Source organism: Epinephelus moara, chromosome 6 (assembly GCF_006386435.1).
Source record: "Epinephelus moara isolate mb chromosome 6, YSFRI_EMoa_1.0, whole genome shotgun sequence".
Taxonomy (NCBI): domain Eukaryota; kingdom Metazoa; phylum Chordata; class Actinopteri; order Perciformes; family Serranidae; genus Epinephelus; species Epinephelus moara.
Window position 1 is genome coordinate 15,968,624 of NC_065511.1, and position 18,332 is coordinate 15,986,955.

Below are 18,332 nucleotides of genomic sequence, written 5' to 3' on the forward strand. Positions count from 1 at the left end.
GCAAAAAAGCCTAATTCAAATTCAGTGGTGTATTATATTCAATGATAACCAGTCTGCTAACTGTGAGACTGCTCTGCTCACTAGCAGCCATCTGCATGTTGGAAAATATGGGACTAGGCAGGATTTACCTCATATCGTGTAGAGTGAATTGTTGACAGTGCTGTCAGATGCAGGGTATGACTAACTCCTCTCTGACATCTATGCAGATTTTTTCCCCATGAAACCAATCTGTTGAACACCTACAGTACATGCATGTACACACAGATCTGGGAAAAACAAAACAGAAAATGCACACCAAGACAGGATTTGGTTCACGAAGAAGATATTTTTGAACACTCATCCTTAATATCTTCCACTGACATGCGGTAGCATACTGTGAGACTGCTCCTCCCCACAGGCAGCCATCTGGAAGAGAAGAGAAGAATGGAGGTATGCAGGGAGAGCAACATCTGGTCTTTTCTGAGTTTGCACTGACAGGAAATAGGATGGATGTGGAGATTAACACCCAGCCAAGCTCAGATTTGGACCTATACTTTTGTTTTTATAGGGCTGAAAAACGGTCAGTTATTATGTGCCTCTGGCTGGATTATTTGTTTGTCATACTTAATGATAGCCTGTCATATCTGTGATGGAGTCAGACTGGTGAATCAGATTGTTTCATAATGGATGCACAGATCAGACCAGCGTTGGGTGAAGCTACCAAGCCTTAAGTATTCTTTACTTAGTCTCCTAATATATGCTTCGTAGATAATGGATTTCTGTGTACATTACTGTGTATTACTATAGATGGCATCAAGCTTAACTGTAGCTTTTATGCTTTTTATGCTGTTAATCTTCTCTAAACTCACTGTAGGGGCTGTTAATTGTAAATGGTATGTGTCGTCTAAAGTGGGATTATCCAGATAGATATTGCATAATCACCAATGATGATTTTTTGTTGCAGTTAATATTTTACACTGCACTCATTTGTGGCCCCGGTACACTGTAGAACAACAAGAGAACAGCACTTTGTGTTTGGTGATTTACGTGCAATTGTTCTGGATATCATGGACAAAAATTCTGTCGCGTGCTCTTTAGGCCATGCGGGGAATAAGAGCATTAGAAAAGCTAGTGTATGCTTGTACAGCAGGACATACTTAAAATGTCACACAACCATGACCTCCACCAGAAACTGGTTTGTCAGGACTCTCGGAGGTCAGCCCAGATCTTGTGAACTCAGTTTTCCCTCAAAAATATTAGTCAGGCAAGCGTCCACTGAGCTGGAAGCCAGACCGAACTGCAACGAGTAGGGAGCAGTGTTTTCTTTTAAAAACTAATTATTTCTGAGGGTTTAAAACAAGATCCAACAATTTGTTTTTGCACGTACATAGCGTAGACCTCTAACCCAACAAAATGCGAGGGAGCTTTGTCAAACCACAAGTCAAGTGAAATTTGCGAGTGCTTGAATTCAATACTTTAGCCTGGTTAGGCTCGGTTCCACCAACACTGTGCCACCACAACACTTTGATGTTAACAAGTAGTGTTTTAAAGTGTCAGCGTTATTTCACTCAGTGTAATCATGCATACCCGCTATTTATGTACAGGCTATTGGGAATTTGATTTCCAGCTGGCCTGGCATCCTGGGGTCTCTGCTGAATGAAAGGGGGTATAGATGAAACCACTTGTTAGCAGATGAATTAAAAAAATCCTTCGCTTGACATTTGCCAAGATCAAAAACTAAACCCAGCAGAGTTCAGTATGGAACATTCAAGCGTATGGTAAAGAAGCATTTGTAGTTCATGCATGCTTTTCAGTATTGACCTTTTTAAGATGGCCCAGACCTGGGAATCAACTGTGTCTTAGTTTTTACGTATATTCCGCATACTGTGTAGTTAATTAGCTGCCTTGTGTGTCTGCAGTATTCCCTAAAATATTGGGGTTAAGATGAACCATTTCTTTATTGCTCCATAAATGACAACCATTGAAAAAACAGACAGGCATATACTGATGATCAGACAGTTTTTTGGGATGCATTTTTGTTATAGGTACACTATGCAGGATCGTCAGTTACTGTTTGGCACCTGGTCACAGCCAGAGCATTATGGGGGTGCACGCCCATAAACGTCCCAAGCACAGAAAATAAGAAGAAAATAAGAAAATAGAGGCAGAGAAATACACAGCAGAAAATACTCAGCCACACACTTGTAGAGGGTCTTAAGTCATGACTGAGAGGGATTACTTCTGTATGAATACATATTGTTTTTTTAGGAAAATCCTGCATTGTTCATGTTAAACCTTAAATGTCTTACCAATTGATACACATAAGGCATAGCATGGGAAAGTGTCATACTTTATATCACAATGTACTAAGGGGGAACTACAGCTATATTGCTGTACACTGCCACACTGACACTAAGCAGAACACTTAGAGACACAGCACTACAGCCTAAAGCATTATAAATATTTCTAGAATAAATGAGAGAGAAGGAAAATAGCCCCACACATACAAGCTATACATACGCAAATTATTACCTCACCTTTACATCTGGATTTGCATTCTTGTGCAAATGTGGTCGTCAATTGTTTTAAATACAAGCACAAATATGCATGAATGCTTGTTCAGAAGTCATACACTGAGGAATAAAATGTGCAGATTTTTAGTCCTACCTAATGAGACCCAGTCCAATGCATGACAACCAAGCAACACAGAAACGCACCCTCTTTCGCACACTCTCCCATGCATGCATACAATATCACACTGAAGGAATTCCAGGCAGCTCCTTAATCCAAGCAAGTGCTGACTGAGGCTTAGATTGGAAGGAGGGAGAGATGTTGAGATGTGCAGGTGAGAGGGCAAGGGGTTTAAAGATGGGTGGGGAGAAGGGAAGCGAGGGGATCAAAGTATGGGATTTTTCCTGGAAGTACTAGTGCTTTCCAGGTATTCCATCAGTAAAAAGGAGGCCTCTCTTCAGTCTGTCCTCTGCTGCTGCACTAAGGCTGTTTCAGGAAATTTGGGCCTGGTATTGGCTGTGTTCCTGAAGTCAGGAATTTATCATGAAATGTCATTGTAGCGGGAGGCTCTGGGGGTAAAACATATGAACTAATGTACTGTGGAAAGAAAATGTTCTGGTGTGTGACTGCTTAAATTCTTTGTGGTCTTTTCGTGTGTCTATACATATGTGTACCTATTCTTACATTAGTTCCTAATGTCTTCTCTTCCTCGTTATCACCCGACAGGTATGATTACAGAGAGATGCTATACAACTCCACGTTCTGCCTGGTACCTCGAGGACGACGGCTGGGTTCTTTTCGCTTCTTAGAGGCTTTACAGGTCAGTGACACACGCACACAGATGTCGCTCATTATTGTTAGGCTAAGCTGTTAGTAAATCAGAATCAGTTGTGGTAGGTGCGCTTAAGTGGCTCAGAAGAGTGCATACCATGTCTCTGCTACTCTCGCTCCCATCTTTACTGTTGTTTGGTATGAAGTGATGAGTGAAAATCACAAAGAAGAAACTATCTTTGGAATTACAGTAGGTGCAACACTGCTGGTACTTCACTGGAGTTTGAATTAATGCTGTTTGATACCTTTCCTGTGCCATTGCAGCCACCTTGCATTGTGTCTTTACTGAATTACAAATATTTTGAAGCAGTTACTGCAGGATTTGGACCCATTAACCCCAAATCAAGGACTGGCCCACGTAGATCCATGTGCTTAAAGTGCTTCGTTTTTGATGAAGTGTCTATATCAATAACGTACATCTTGGCAACTTGGGTTGGCAGCTGAGCATAATGACTGCACACAAGATGAACTGGTTCAAGAAATCTTGGAGTGTGTCACCACTGAAGCTGTGATGCCCAAACAATAAAGCCATTAATCAGTGGTTGAGAATGGAAAAAGTGATGCACTGAGTTACTTTCAGTAGCTCTCTCACCCACTGCCAGTCACTTTGTTAATGTGCAGCCAGTGTTGATACAGCTGCCAATGACTCAGTGTCTTCACTGCTGCCCCTGCCATATTTTCTCTCTCCTGATGTTTTCTACTTCTCTGTTCTGGTTCTGCTTTTTCCATTTCTCTTGAGTTTCTTCACCCACCTCCTCGAGTCATCCTCTTCTTGAACATTACACTTACTTTTTAAAGATTCTGGTACAGCCTTCAACAAGTGTCCTCAATTCCCAATGGAATAGAGCCCATCTTACTTATTGCCTCACTCACACAATCTGCCTACTCACTTAAGGTGAACAGCGATATTGTAGCTTCTTTAGCGGCGGTGCTTTAGGCTTGGACCATAGTTGCAGTTAAAGAATGGTTTTATTTTAATGAACAGATCCACTTAAGGGAATTTTGTAGAAAAAAAACCTTTCCCAACTTTTCACTGTGGGAACAGTGGTTGTTAAATTACCATTGGATGGGATAGCAGTAAAGGTGATCCCCATTATAGGGGAACAAGATATATTAAATCCCTTAACCGAAAGTTGCTTTATTTGTCAGTTAATCTGTATGCAGGCTAATGTAGGTGAATGATCCAGTGAGGAAGATGTCATGATGAAACAGTAGATGACTAAACCAAGAGTGGGTATTTGCTATTTATGATTAAAGCAGCTATCTGAACATAAATAACTTGTGTGCTGAATTTGAAATCCTGTCGCTAGCACTGATAACACCAGTGCCTTCACACACTCAGGATACCAGTAGAGTGAGAATATTTCACATGTAATTACTGCATTTTTTTTCCACCCCTGTGAATACTGGGGGAATAATTTGGAGTTGCCTCTGTGTACAATTATATTTTAGATATTTAACTGTTTTTCCTCCTCCAGTGGCTTGCAGTATAATGAGTATAACAGTGGGAGAGAAAAGTCAATATTTTTGTCATCAGAAAAGCAAAAGCAACCAAAGTCAAGATTTAACTTTCCTCTGTGTGAGTTATGTTTGTGTCAAGTATTATAAGCACTAGTCCTGGGAAAAGCAGTGGAGAAATAGTCAGGGAAGAAAGAGATTTTTGAATAGATAGAATAAGAATGATGACTTTTAGGTTCGCAATAGGAGATAGGCAGTGAGTCTTTATTGACTGGGATGGGGAGATAATTGCACCACTGGGGAGCCAGGAGGAGTGAGGCGAGCTCAAACAGTGGACTGATGACCAGGTGGACACAGGAAAAGAAAGCAGGGCAGCTGCCATTGAGGTAACATGCAAGAGAGTAGAGCTGGACCACAGCCTGGAGGTATTAGTGTGTCTTTATACTTGCAGCCTTATGCAGGAGCACAGCAGATAAGATAAGATAAACGTTATTAATCCCACACCAGGGAAATTGGCTATGTGAGTAGGGAAGGGCAGGCAGATACTTGAGAATTTGGATGCTGTATGAGTTACGTTCGCTCAAGTAAGTATTCTAACAGGTCTGATAGGAGGCAGTGCAGTAGTCAAGAGTGGAGATGCTCACATGATTGAACCAGAGCTGGGTTGGTGGGGAGGGGTTGACTGATTTGGCAGATGATGTGGAGCGCAATCCGGCAGGATCGGGTTGTGCAGTGCAGGTGCGATGACAAGCAGTAGGCTAGAGTCACATTGAGATTCTCTGTTACACACAAGTGTTGCAAAATGAAGGGAGTTCAAAGCAGCGAGTTTCATTAATGAATGTTTGTTCTGTGTGTGTAATTTGAGTTGGGAGAGGATTTGAGCTACAGCAGTCTCTAGTTGATTTGTCTGTGAGAGCAGATAGGTAAAGCATGGCAGCGTTTCAGCAGATTGCTGCCTTTGCTAATGACACCGAGGAGATTAGACAAGCACTGCAGCACTCTGATGCGGGAGCGTTTGTGCCCGGACGTGCGTGTGCAAGTGTAGTGACCGAGGCCAATCAGTCAATGGTACCCCATTTAACAGATTATAGGGCCGGTCACTGCAGGCAGGACGCTGCATGTACTATTCAACTCTTACACACGCATATAGACTCAGACTTGCAGCACAAACGTTTGCACACACACAAAAAATGGTTGAATGGATTCACAGGACATTTACAAACACGAATACACACCTCAGTACAACGTTATTAATCTCTTAGACACAGGGGTTTAGTGTTCAAGTATGTTTTGGAGTGTATCTTCCTTTCCACTGAACATAATGATCATTTTTATGAAGCTACGCGCCTAGTCACTTTGAGAGTTAGTCATCAAGGTACTGCAGCAGTTTTGTAGTTAATGGAAATGTGTTGGAAGATATGTTGCCCCTATTGGTTAAATTGCCCGATTTGATTGCTTGGGAAATGGACCTTGTACAGTGATGACATGGGTTTGCAGAGCATAAGCCATTCAGTAATATTTTTCAGCTTTCTCTTCTCTCCAGTCTGTCTTCACATTATTGCCGGTAGACATACACACAAAGGTGATGTCTGGTTGTTCCCTTTGAATATAAATATTTTAAGACTAATGTCACATGGGATTACACTGGCAAACAGATGGTGCTCTTATCCATCTCCTCCACACCACTGATTTAATACATATATTTATTAATGCATTCTTTTCTACTGATTTATGTTTGCTTTTATACAATACATGACGACACCTGTCAGGAGCATCACAGGTTCCGCAGAGCAGCTTTTCAGACAGTTAATCTCATTAACCAACAGTGTATTTTTTGTGTGTGTGATGTTGTGTGTTACACTTACAGGCAGCTTGTGTGCCAGTGATGCTAAGTAATGGCTGGGAGCTGCCCTTCTCAGAGATCATCGACTGGAATACGGCAGCTGTGATTGGGGATGAAAGGCTGCTACTACAGGTAGGTAGTAGGCTGCTAGTACAGTAGAAACTTAAAGGTAAAAACTCAAGTTGTTTTATGCAAGACTTTAGTCAAAGCGGCTAAAAAAACAACAACAAAAGAATATATTTGCACAGCTGGCATCTGTATGGCAGTGTTGGTTGACCACAAATGGTTATCACGTCTGTTCTCAAAATGAATTTGTAGCACAACGGCAGTCTGCAGGTGTTTTTTTGCTTCTTACTCCAGTTTGCATTTGCACGCAGCACGTGCAAAGTAATTGTGTGGGCCTCTTGTGTGGGCCTCTTGAAATCATTGCTACATAGTCATTTATTTAAGGTTATATTTGTTCTAGTTCAGTCCTGATCTCTTGAATTTGGGCCACTGTCTCCTGCAGCTGCTGTAAGCTGTGTAGTAGATTTACTGTGTAGGACAGCTGAGACAGTTATTGAGGCAGATCTTGGATGAAATGACAATACCCAGTGTAATTCTACATGACGATGGGTTTTTGTTTTTGTTCTGTTTAGGGTAAATAGGCTAACATGATTTGTTTCTTTCCCAGATCCCCTCAACAGTGCGCTCCATCCACCAGGATAAGATCCTGTCCCTTAGACACCAGACCCAGTTCCTATGGGAGGCTTATTTCAACTCTGTGGAGAAGATAGTACTGACCACACTGGAGGTACACACACACACACATATTCATACATTCACATGGTTTTGTTTGTTTTGCATCCTGTAATTTGGAAATTTAAGATGTTACTTGTGTGATTGATGGGTGAAAAGAACTATGCTTGCTTCCAAACAAATGCAAGCAAGCATAAAAATCCAAAATGCATAAATCCATCAATTCATGATTTTTTTTTTCAAGCCACTCACTTCTGTTCATCCCAGTTATTGACTTTGTCCCGACATCTTACAAGTGCAGGCTGTGTAGTTGCAGACTTTATGCCCACAATAAAACCGCTCCAGACTAGATTGAAAACAGAGGGATGATCTATATTGTTAAACACTGCTGTCATGTTTTTGAAGCTGTTTCTTGCTGTGGCTTTGCCATCAATCATGTCAGTAGTTTGTTCCTGTCAGACTCCATTTATCTGTATTCTTCCTGGTGAGCAGCAGGCTATCGAACTGCTCTTGGGCAAGAATTACAAACAAGCAAAGATGAGAGCAGGGAGGAATGAAAAAGGATAAAGGAGCCAGATGGAGAAACAGAGAGGATGTTTTAGGCTGGCTGATTTTTCAGTTCATTCAAAGTTGTGCTTTTATGTATCCCCAAAATCTCCAACCACTATCAACCGTGGCCAGCAGTGGACCTCTTAATCATGGCTGGTAGTCTACCAGAATGGCAGGTACAGAAGTATCAGAATTTTGCTTTTAGCTGATGTTTATTTTGTATCATAAATGTTTGAATCTTAAATTCTACAAGTACTGCAATTTTTTGTGATACACATAAGCCTTATTGCTGCCTGCAGTTTACACCATAAGTCGCTGTCGTCAGATAGTGTTACAGAGGCCTTGTCTCAAGGGGTAGGAAGTCAGGGCACTGGAAGGCAGAGCTGGGATTACTGTCAGCCGGCTAAAGTTACACCCTTAAGAAGCTGATCTTCGATCTGTTTACACTCTCAGTATCTATACCCTGCTCCAACACATGCCATAGTATGAGGCTGGTAAGAGGTCAGTGTTTTGGCTTCAGATTTAATACATTAGTGAGCTGCAAAGGGATTCTGGCTATTTTACTGTAAACAAGGTAAAGTTGCACCTCAAGAATCTGTTTAATACCACAGTATCCTACAGGGTTTACTTTGTTCTGTAGCTACACCATTGCTCCTGAGAATGCTTAATATTTTATTAAGGTATCCTCTCACTTTGTAAGAGTCTTCTTAGAGCTTTGGTGGAGTGGGAATTATGGAACAGCTGCTGCCAACCCACTTTATTTTGAAAAAGTAATGGAATTGATGTAACTGTTTAATTATGTGCTTTAATTAATATTTTGTCTATGAGAAGACGTGACAACATAATGACAACCACTCATTTTGGGGGGTATTTGAAGTGACTTTGTTGTTTCAGTTGTTAGTGTTGAAGTGCCAGAGGATCTGTGTCCTCCCTCAGTTTCTTAACACCATATAAAACTGACATAATTATTGCTTAATTTAAAGTGAATAGATGTGGAAGATCTTGGCTCAAAGTTAATTTCCTGCTGAGATCTTGGTTCTGTTCTCACTAGTTGTATTCTGTATCTTGGCCTATTGATCTTTTTATTTTCTATGAGTCACACAGGAACAAGCAGTATTGTGAGCAGCTGATTGATGTTTGCCAATTGCAGCCTATTGACCACTTTACAGAGAACATGCATCTTCTCTGCTCCTCTGTTTCTACAGATCATCCAGGACCGGGTACTGCAGCACACATCAAGGAGTAACCTCATGTGGAACAGTCTGCCTGGAGGTCTTTTCACCCTGCCTCAGTACTCTACATACTTGGGAGACTTCCCCTTCTACTACGCTAAGCTGGGTCCGTTAATTATTCATGCACATGCTATATGCTTAGAACCGCTTTAATGGCACTCCCTAAGGTTTGGTAGACTGATGTTCATTTATGACACAACAAAGGAACAGCTGGTGCATGGCAGCTGTTGAATGTCGGTAAACTAACATGTGAATCAGTGACATTGCCACTAGTTATGCAGTATATCTTTATTAATTCATGATTTGTCACAGAGAAGCTCACCAATTAGACCTGCCATGTTGCCATGTTGTATCTGTGCTTGGTTAATTGGCCAGATATGCGGCTTGTTGTTGACACTGGGATTTGGTTAACTGGCACCTTTTCCTTGACAAGCCTAATTAGACCTGTTCAGTTAAAGTGTGTGCCAAGTAAACACAGCTTGAAGTAAACAAGCACAAACCAAGAGATGCTCAAAGCTGTCAAAAAGATAATACTTAGAGATGAAATCCTACTTTGTGCTCTAAAGCTGAGACAATACGATAGTGAAGAGGCATGAGAGTAATGCCCAAAAACGATGCTGTTATTACTAACACATAGAAAATATACCCACTGATAAGCCTCAACATTAAAACCACTGACAGGTGAAGTGAATAACATTGATTATCTCGTTACAGTGCAATGTTCTGCAGGGAAACCTTGGGTCCTGGCATTGGTGTAGATGCCACTTGATATGCACCATCCAGCCAAACACTGTTGCAGACCACATACAACCTGCCATGGCAACAGCACTCCCCAAACACAGTTGGGGAGGCATTGCCTTGAGGAGCGGGTACCTAGTCAGTGTTACATGATCAATGTTAATCGCTTCATCTGTCAGTGGTTTTAATGTTGTGACTTATTGTGTGTAACTGTAGGGTTAGGTTAGTGCAGTTCCATGTTTAAGTGACACTACTACGTGTTATGCTACAAGTTATCAGGGTTCAGAAAATCATTCTTTTGTGTTAAAGCTTACCTGACAGATTTGAATTGTTTCTTTTCTTACCTTTTGATGTGTCCTGGCTGTTTTCAGGTATTAAACCATACACCAAGTTTACAGCAATCATTTATGTGGTGAGCCCACTGGTCTCCCAATCCCAGCCAGTCATGAAGCTGCTTATGGCCGTGGCCAAATCTCAGTACTGTGCTCAGGTAATTCAAAACCTAACAAACTACATTTCTCACACAGTTGTGGACAGATTTATCCTATTTGTAAAATGTTAAATTAAAACAGTGAGAGATTTGAACACAGTGTTTAAAGATGTTAAACAGAAAGCAAAGGGGGTGAAGCCAGAAAAAAAAGCCCTGTTTGTCTCTATGTCAGTGTCATTTTTCAGGTTTGTTACATCACTGGTGCTGGCTTAAAATTGCTTTTGAATTTCAGTATATTATTCATGCTGGAGATGAAGGGAGGCTGTCCAAATAATTTCCAAACCTTCCTGCCACAGCAGATCCACCCTGACACTCCTCTCTGCAGATACTTTTACACAATACTGATGCACACTGTGGGAAATATGGGAAACTGTTACCTGCAGAACCATATAATACACAGCTGTCAAATAACTAAATCCTAAATAATAAATTAAGTTATACCTAAAAAGCTGTTTAAGATACTGATGGTGACAGTGGTGGGTTGATGGTCGTCAGCCTTTCATCTACTAGGTCTCTGTCATGCAGTGGGACAGTGGTTTTCATGTGTACAGTAAATCCTGCCTTCTCCCAGTGGATGTTACTGTATGTATGTTACCAATTATTCTGCCATTTTGCCGATTCACCAAAAATGTGACATCCATTCTTTTCTGTATTTAAAACTGCATGGCTTGCACGAAGTTGTCAGCACATTTTGTTTTAACATTTACAGTAATACAGTTTGTTGCTGTCAGAAACCGTAGGTGGTGTGACAGTTCTGAAAATAGATCTGCAGTAAAATGAGGAAGTTGTCATCCTCCACTTAAATAGGGAGTAAATAAAAATAGAGCTTTTAATTGAAACAAGACCTTAATGTGTGTATTTGACATGCATGCAGTTAAAATACATTTATGAGTCAGGCATGCATTGTCAAACATTAACAGGCTCCTGCTTTATCATAATTCTCATTAGCTGTACATACACAGGTATGCAAATGATTATGAACATGTTCTGTATAATGTCTATGCTTAACGTGGTTTCCCCTTGTGCAGGTGATAGTTCTGTGGAACTGCGACAAGCCTCTTCCTGCCAAGCACCGCTGGCCCGTCACATCAGTCCCTGTCATTGTTATAGAAGGCGAAAGCAAGGTAAAAACAATAGCCTTACACTTCTCTCATTAGGTAATGTTATTTTAGCCATTTCACACTCAGCAGTAAAACCCTTCAGCTGAATTTAATTCAAGATTTAAAATATAAAACTGCAGTCATCCCAGAGTTCCTTACTAAGTAGTTAAAGTGGTCAGAGTGCATTGTGTATTCTGCTGCCTCCAGCCCATCTCTCAGTGGCTTGAACAAGCAGCACTGTTGTTTTCTTTCCAAATTTGCAATAACAGATAAGGAGTTTTGCGCTCCTCAAATCATGGGATCAGTGCAAAAAACACAGCATATCAAATGCTGTCACATCCAAGTTTCAGGTCTTGGTTTAAATTTGGAAATAATTAATGTTATTAATTCTTTTACCCTTTCTTAATGTACACCTACAGCCTCCCTGCCCTAATACTCAAGACTCTGTGTAATAATCACATCACATTGTCACAAGGAGGATGAAAAAGAGTGTCTCTGATTGTCCAACATGTGACTATCAGCTAAACCTACTGTATATTTCCTGACTCACATATTAAAGAACCATTTAAATGAGGTCTATATTAAGGGTAGACAAAATAGGACTGAGGACCAAAAACAAAAAAGATGTGAATGTAGGCAGAGTCACTAAAGCTGCTAAAAAGGCCAATCACCAACATTTTTTTGCTGTGAAAAAGTTTGCCTATCAGCCCTCTGACACTGTGCATGAGTTTTTAAAGAAACATGAGACAACGAGCTTCTGAAAAGCTGCAGAATTATTTATTATGTCAGGGATGTGACTAGCATGCAGTGTATAGGGGCTTGGCACAGATTGCAATCCTTACTTGGCTACATCAAAGTTAACATCTCTTTTCAAGTGTTTCTTATTTAGCTTAGGTCCTGTAGGTTGAGTGGTGATGTGGCTAACAAGGTTGCTGCTGTCAGGGTTACATTATATTTTGAGAAATAATTGCCATTTACATCAGTGTGCACATATGTTATTAATTGGAAAGCAGTTTATAAGCATTTGTTAAACAAAGTTATTTGCCTAGGTACATGCCAAAAATCAGGTGCTGCAGGGCTCATCAGGGAGGGAAGAACACTACGCTGCTTGTAGATTTCTCTCTGTGGTTTTACATCAGTGAAATGCTGTGTTTCTGCTGTCACTGGTGTTAAGTCAGCTTGTATGTGTGACTTACTCCGCTGTTAACACGGCAAGATGAAACAACCCTGTAGCACAAACAGACGTTAAGACTGGTAGCGCTGCTTGTCAGGTAGATGTACCTTGCCTGTGCTCATATGGGCCCTGTTTATACACTGATTGTTGTTGTTGAGCTGCATGGGAAAACTATTCACCGTGTCTGCATTTTTTGCAAATCATACCAGGTAATAAGCAGTCGTTTTCTGCCCTACGACACCATCCCCACTGATGCTGTACTCAGTCTGGATGAGGACACCGTGCTCTCCACCACAGAGGTCAGACTACTACCAGAAAATTTACATTTAAAGTAGTTTTCAATAAGAGTACATGCTGCAGATGTTCTTGTTAACAACTGTATAATCACTCTTGCGTATCGTTTCAATACAGTGAATGCGTTCCTGGTTTCTGGGCGTCATGTCCTCCCTTTCTCTTTTCATGTCTTTGTTTCTTTCTGACTCGGTATAGGTGGACTTTGCCTTCACAGTATGGCAGAGTTTCCCAGACCGCATTGTTGGTTACCCAGCCCGCAGCCACTTCTGGGACAGCAACAAGGAGCGCTGGGGGTACACGTCCAAATGGACCAACGACTACTCTATGGTGCTGACTGGGGCTGCCATTTATCACAAGTACTGACGCACTCCTTTCAGCTTCTTTATTATATTTAACTCCTCTCCACTGAAATTCAGTGTCCATTTAGTTCAGTTCTAAAACAATTCACTCTCTTCCATGTTCTGCTTTAGATACTACCACTACTTGTACACCACCTACCTTCCAGCCAGTCTGAAGGCCATGGTTGACCAGATGTCAAACTGTGAGGACATCCTGATGAATTTTCTGGTGTCCTCTGTGTCTAAACTACCACCCATCAAGGTCACCCAGAAAAAACAATACAAGGAGACTATGATGGGACAGGTGAGACAGAATGTTTTCCTGTAAAACTGGCTCATGTTAAATTATGTCTGAAGGTAGAAAAGTGTTAGGGATTATTGATGGCTCTGCTTCAAAGAGAAAAAACAAGCACTTGTTACTAATTTCCTTTATGGCTCTCGGGGGCAATCAGTAGTTAGACTACTTTAGTTTTCATCTGTATAATGGTGTAAAATAATCAGGATAGCAAATGTCTTGATATTTAAAGTTGTTGTAGTTCCTATACGCAATAAAAACCAAAGTAGTGGGAATGTCTTATAGAAGGGACATTTTGATTCATCGATTGTGCGAAAATTACTGCAAGTACACTGTTGAGTTGATGTGTGGAGTGGAAGGATGCAGAAAGTCAGTGGCAATTCAACACATAGACTAGAAGAAGAAGAGGCTATTTACTTGAAGGAAATTCTTTACTGTTAAGACAAAACACTTAACTTGATGTAACACTTTTTTTGCAATATCCAGTAAGGTGTTTTTTCTCTTGTCACAAATCCTGGTAGCTTCTCTTTTAAAAATGAAAATGCTTTCCGTTTAACTGTTAAAGCGTACGTAATTATTTATTTTTCAAAATGATGCTCAGTGTTGAGCAGACAAAGAGTCTGTTTACACCTGGTATTAACGTGTCTCTTGGGTGATCCAATCACATGTGGACAACTCTAGGTTTTTCTGTTCCCACCTGGCATTAGAATGCGTCTCCACATGCGTCTCGAGTGACCACTTGATCATATCTCACTTCACTGCTCTGCATGCAAATAAACACATAGTCTGCAACATTTTATTTACCATCATGGGAGGCTACTGCTGCAGGAGTGTGAGCTCTGTGGCAGGGTGAGAGTCAGTGCCATTTCGGTGTCAGTGTCAGCTGGGACCATTTAACAACTGCTGCTATGTTAGCCTGTGCTAACTGTACAGACCTGCACTGATTGTTCAGCGGAAGGAGAGCGGCTCCAGGGATGGTCCTTCAGCGCTGTATCCACCCTGAGTAATGGCAGCAACAGAAAGTTTGCTTATCTGGCAATGATGTCAGTTGAATAGGCACCTTCAGTGTGACCATATACAACCCACAACACCTCCAAATGTGGTCTGAGTGATCCAATCTCAAGACACGTTAAGGACACATTTGCTGCATTCTCTCCTGCACTTAGAGCTGTCCACTTATGATCTGAGCATCCAAGACAAGTTAAAACCAGGTGTAAACAGAGCCAGCATGGGTCTGACCCATGCTTTTCCTAATTTTTGGAGAGGCTGTTGGCCTGGAGACACATCATGCTGCTTAAACCCTATTAGTGTTGGCTGTTAAAACAGCACAGTAGTCATTTGTAAATTCTAATTGAAATGTGTTTGGCCTTCAATTAGTAAAAAAAAAAAAACTTGGAATGAATAATTACAATAAGCTCTGAAAGGTCAGAATAATTTGTGATGCAGTATTCATTTTGCCAGTCTCTCACTTCCTTGCACTGCCTGTGTCTTTCCCTCTTTCTCCCCCCACCTATCGCCACCCCCCAACCCCAGAGCTCCCGGGCGTCTCGCTGGGCTGACCCGGACCATTTTGCCCAGCGTCAGACCTGCATGAACAAGTTTGCCAGCTGGTTTGGCACCATGCCCCTGGTCCATTCTCAGATGAGGCTGGACCCAGTGCTGTTCAAAGACCAGGTGTCCATACTGCGGAAAAAGTACAGGGACATCGAGAGGCTATAACCCTCCAAAGCCCCCTCGCTCTCTGGACACAACAAAGACAGAGCGAAGGGGCGGACACGTTGAGAAACGCAGAGCCTTCCATGAGTGCATGGCTGCATCAATGGAGAAGCAAGTGGGATTGAGTACAGGGAGAGAGGAGGAAAAAGAAACTGGAACAGATGTGGAGGACGCCACATTCGTTGTGTCCATTTCTCCTTTCTACCCTTTCTCTTTTGTGTTTTGGGGGATAGCTGAGCACACAGTCCCTCTATATACACTATGACTACCACCGACTGAAGGACACCTGAGGACTTTAAAACTGCTCGACTTTGAACAGAAGTGGTCAAAGTCATGGAGTTGAAAATCATAGCTTGCTGCTTCAGTGTCCCAACAGTGGCAAACCACTCTCAACTCCAACCCATTGAGAAAAAAAAGACTGTCTGTTCTGCTCTGTACACTCTACACAGGCTCCTGAACATTTTTTGCTGAAAGAATATTATTGATAATTATGACTATGAAGAGGTAACACTATTTTGGATTGTGTTTAGCTATTTTTTTTATACAGTGAATGAATGGCCAGCACTGCTCTCTCTGTATTGTCTTAATTAAAACCAATAACAGGGCGGGTGAAGAGAGGAACGACAACCCCTCAACCACAGAACTGAGTTATGATCGTTGATCTGATATTCACAGTGCCTCAAGTTTATCTACTGGCGTTGGGATCTGGGAGTGTGAGTAAAAGACATGGTGCAGAATGAGCACCTTGATCTTGCTGCTTTGTTTTTGTTTTTCATGATTTGCTTTATAATTAATGGAATAATGGATCTTGTAGTGAATTCTTCAGGTCAGCATTCACATTTCTTCCTTGCTGAAATATAATGAAAATTGATTTTCATCCAGTTGATTAAATTATCATTGTGTGTCATCCTGATCATTTTTTACCTGGAAAACTACAACAGTGTCACACAACTAGCTAAATTTCACTTGATCAGATATCCACAGGAACTGAGGAGAAATTGAGACTAAATTCAATGGAATTCCCTTTTTTTATTTTAGGAAGAAGTCTTTTCACATCTCTTTTTCCATTTGCAACGGCTTTGATGACGAGGCAGAATTGGTACTTGAATACGTGCTGGCCTGAAGAACAACAAAAGATCACAAGAGTTGCCTTGGTTAAGGGAGCCCGAGCTTGCCAATTGAGCCAACCAATGGTCTGTTAGAAACACAAACCACTGTGAAAACTAGGGATCTCTTTGGGCTGGGTCAGCAAGGGATATTTATATACAATTATTGTTTTTATGCCATAGACCCAATTTCAGTTGGTCCACTGACAAGCTTTGGCAGCAGCCTTGGGTGACAGGTACTCAACATGGGCTAACACTGCTTTCAGCTAGGAGTATCAAACAGTGCTTGATGCTTTCACAGTCAAAGTTGGCATCATACTTAATAGATTACTGTATTTTTCCTGCTCGTTACGAACAAATATGACCATTACGACAAGAATTTTCATCAAGTATTTGTGATACTGTCAAAAGGCATCGGGAAGAAATTTGGAGAAATGCTCTATTAAGTAATTATTCTCATTTGTGGTATTTCTTGAACATAATTACATGTAATTAGAAGCCTTTCAGTTTTGCAGATTGCTAATTTGTATCTCTGATAATCACAGATTTAAACAGCCATTCATTTCAGAGAGATTCAGATTGGCATTGTGCTTGGGCAACATTTAAGAGGCAAAATGTAAAATCAGGATGTTCAAGTATGTCTTATAAATATTTTGATCAATTTCTATATGTAGATTTGTATCTGATCTACTGCAAATCAGTACATTGAATGCCAAGTCTCAGTGGAACATGAAATTGAGTTTTTCTGCATATGGATCAGGAGGCACAGAAACTAACAACCACGCTTCGTTTTATTTCTGCCTTGATACGTCATATCTGGTTCTCTGAAAAATGTCAACAGAATTTGATGAATGTGCACCTGTGTTTATAACTGAGTGCAGCATCATTTTAAAGTGTATCTGTCCATCAAGTATCCATGTAAAGCCAGCAACATCTCTATAGAAGTCTATCCACAGCTGCCCTGACACCTCTGATAGCTTCAGCCTCTTTTTTGAGGAAGATGATCATTTTGGTGAGCTTCTTCATTCTGTACCCTTCACCCCAATGTGTGCCAATAGATCATGTATGATTTTTTAAATATTTTTTTCATCTGATATAAGGAATGCCATGCATTCCCATTTTTATTTGGTTCATTAAAAGTATTTCCTGTCTATATAAGAAAGCAGAATGTTTGATACAGAGAGGGGGAAAGGGAAGGAAAGAGTGTTTGTGTGAGAGAAGGTTGCTGCATGGTGTTTTTTTCACTTCTGAGAATGCATTATCAGCTCGACAGCAAATAAACAATCCTAGTATGACTAAACACAGCGCTATCAAGACAACTGAATATGGTCGTAAACAGAGTCACATTTCAGAAATGAACTTGGTGCAATATTTAAGATGACATTGTCTCTATCTTTTTCTCTTCTCCTTCCTTATGTTGTTGTTTTGGAGGGCAGGGGGTTATATATTGATGTGCCTTCAAAAGAAATACACTTCATAGTTTTTTTCCCCATCTGCCTTGTGCAAGAAGCAGGTCTGTGTTCTCATTTCATAGTCGGTTATTTTTTTCTTTATCAATATCCAGTAATGCATAATGGCTCCATGAATGATATTGTTTAACACTGGAATGCTACTAAGACCTATCACCACACATATACTGACATTCCTGCCTTCTCTGTTGTAGGAACTTTTTTTAACACATACTGCCTTTTATTACTGTACCTTCTGTTTGTCACGAGTATAGTAATACATGTAACACACACATAATTCTCTCTAATACACAGTATTTATCAGACAGGATTGCGTCCCGACTGAATCTCTGCCTGCTTCCTTCCCTCTCTTCCGTAACTGCAGACCTAATTTTATAGAGATTAAAATGGAAAGATAGAGCAAAAATCATAATTTTGTAAAAGAATTTTATAAAAACAAAACAACAAAAAAATCAATGAATAAAATGTTTG

At 40.8% G+C, this 18,332-nt stretch overlaps 1 protein-coding gene across 1 annotated transcript in view; it reads left to right on the forward strand.

Moving 5' to 3' along the window:
- LOC126391746 (exostosin-1a-like) overlaps nucleotides 1-16,191 on the forward strand; it is a 41,952-nt gene extending 25,761 nt beyond the window's left edge. The window contains exons 2-11 of the mRNA XM_050046668.1: nucleotides 3,217-3,310; nucleotides 6,647-6,754; nucleotides 7,296-7,415; nucleotides 9,115-9,247; nucleotides 10,251-10,369; nucleotides 11,398-11,493; nucleotides 12,853-12,942; nucleotides 13,133-13,293; nucleotides 13,408-13,579; nucleotides 15,104-16,191. Coding sequence (XP_049902625.1) covers nucleotides 3,217-3,310; nucleotides 6,647-6,754; nucleotides 7,296-7,415; nucleotides 9,115-9,247; nucleotides 10,251-10,369; nucleotides 11,398-11,493; nucleotides 12,853-12,942; nucleotides 13,133-13,293; nucleotides 13,408-13,579; nucleotides 15,104-15,289 — 1,279 coding nt within the window. The 3' untranslated portion in view covers nucleotides 15,290-16,191. The remainder of the gene's footprint in view (nucleotides 1-3,216; nucleotides 3,311-6,646; nucleotides 6,755-7,295; nucleotides 7,416-9,114; nucleotides 9,248-10,250; nucleotides 10,370-11,397; nucleotides 11,494-12,852; nucleotides 12,943-13,132; nucleotides 13,294-13,407; nucleotides 13,580-15,103) is intronic.
- The last annotated feature ends 2,141 nt before the right edge of the window (nucleotides 16,192-18,332 follow it).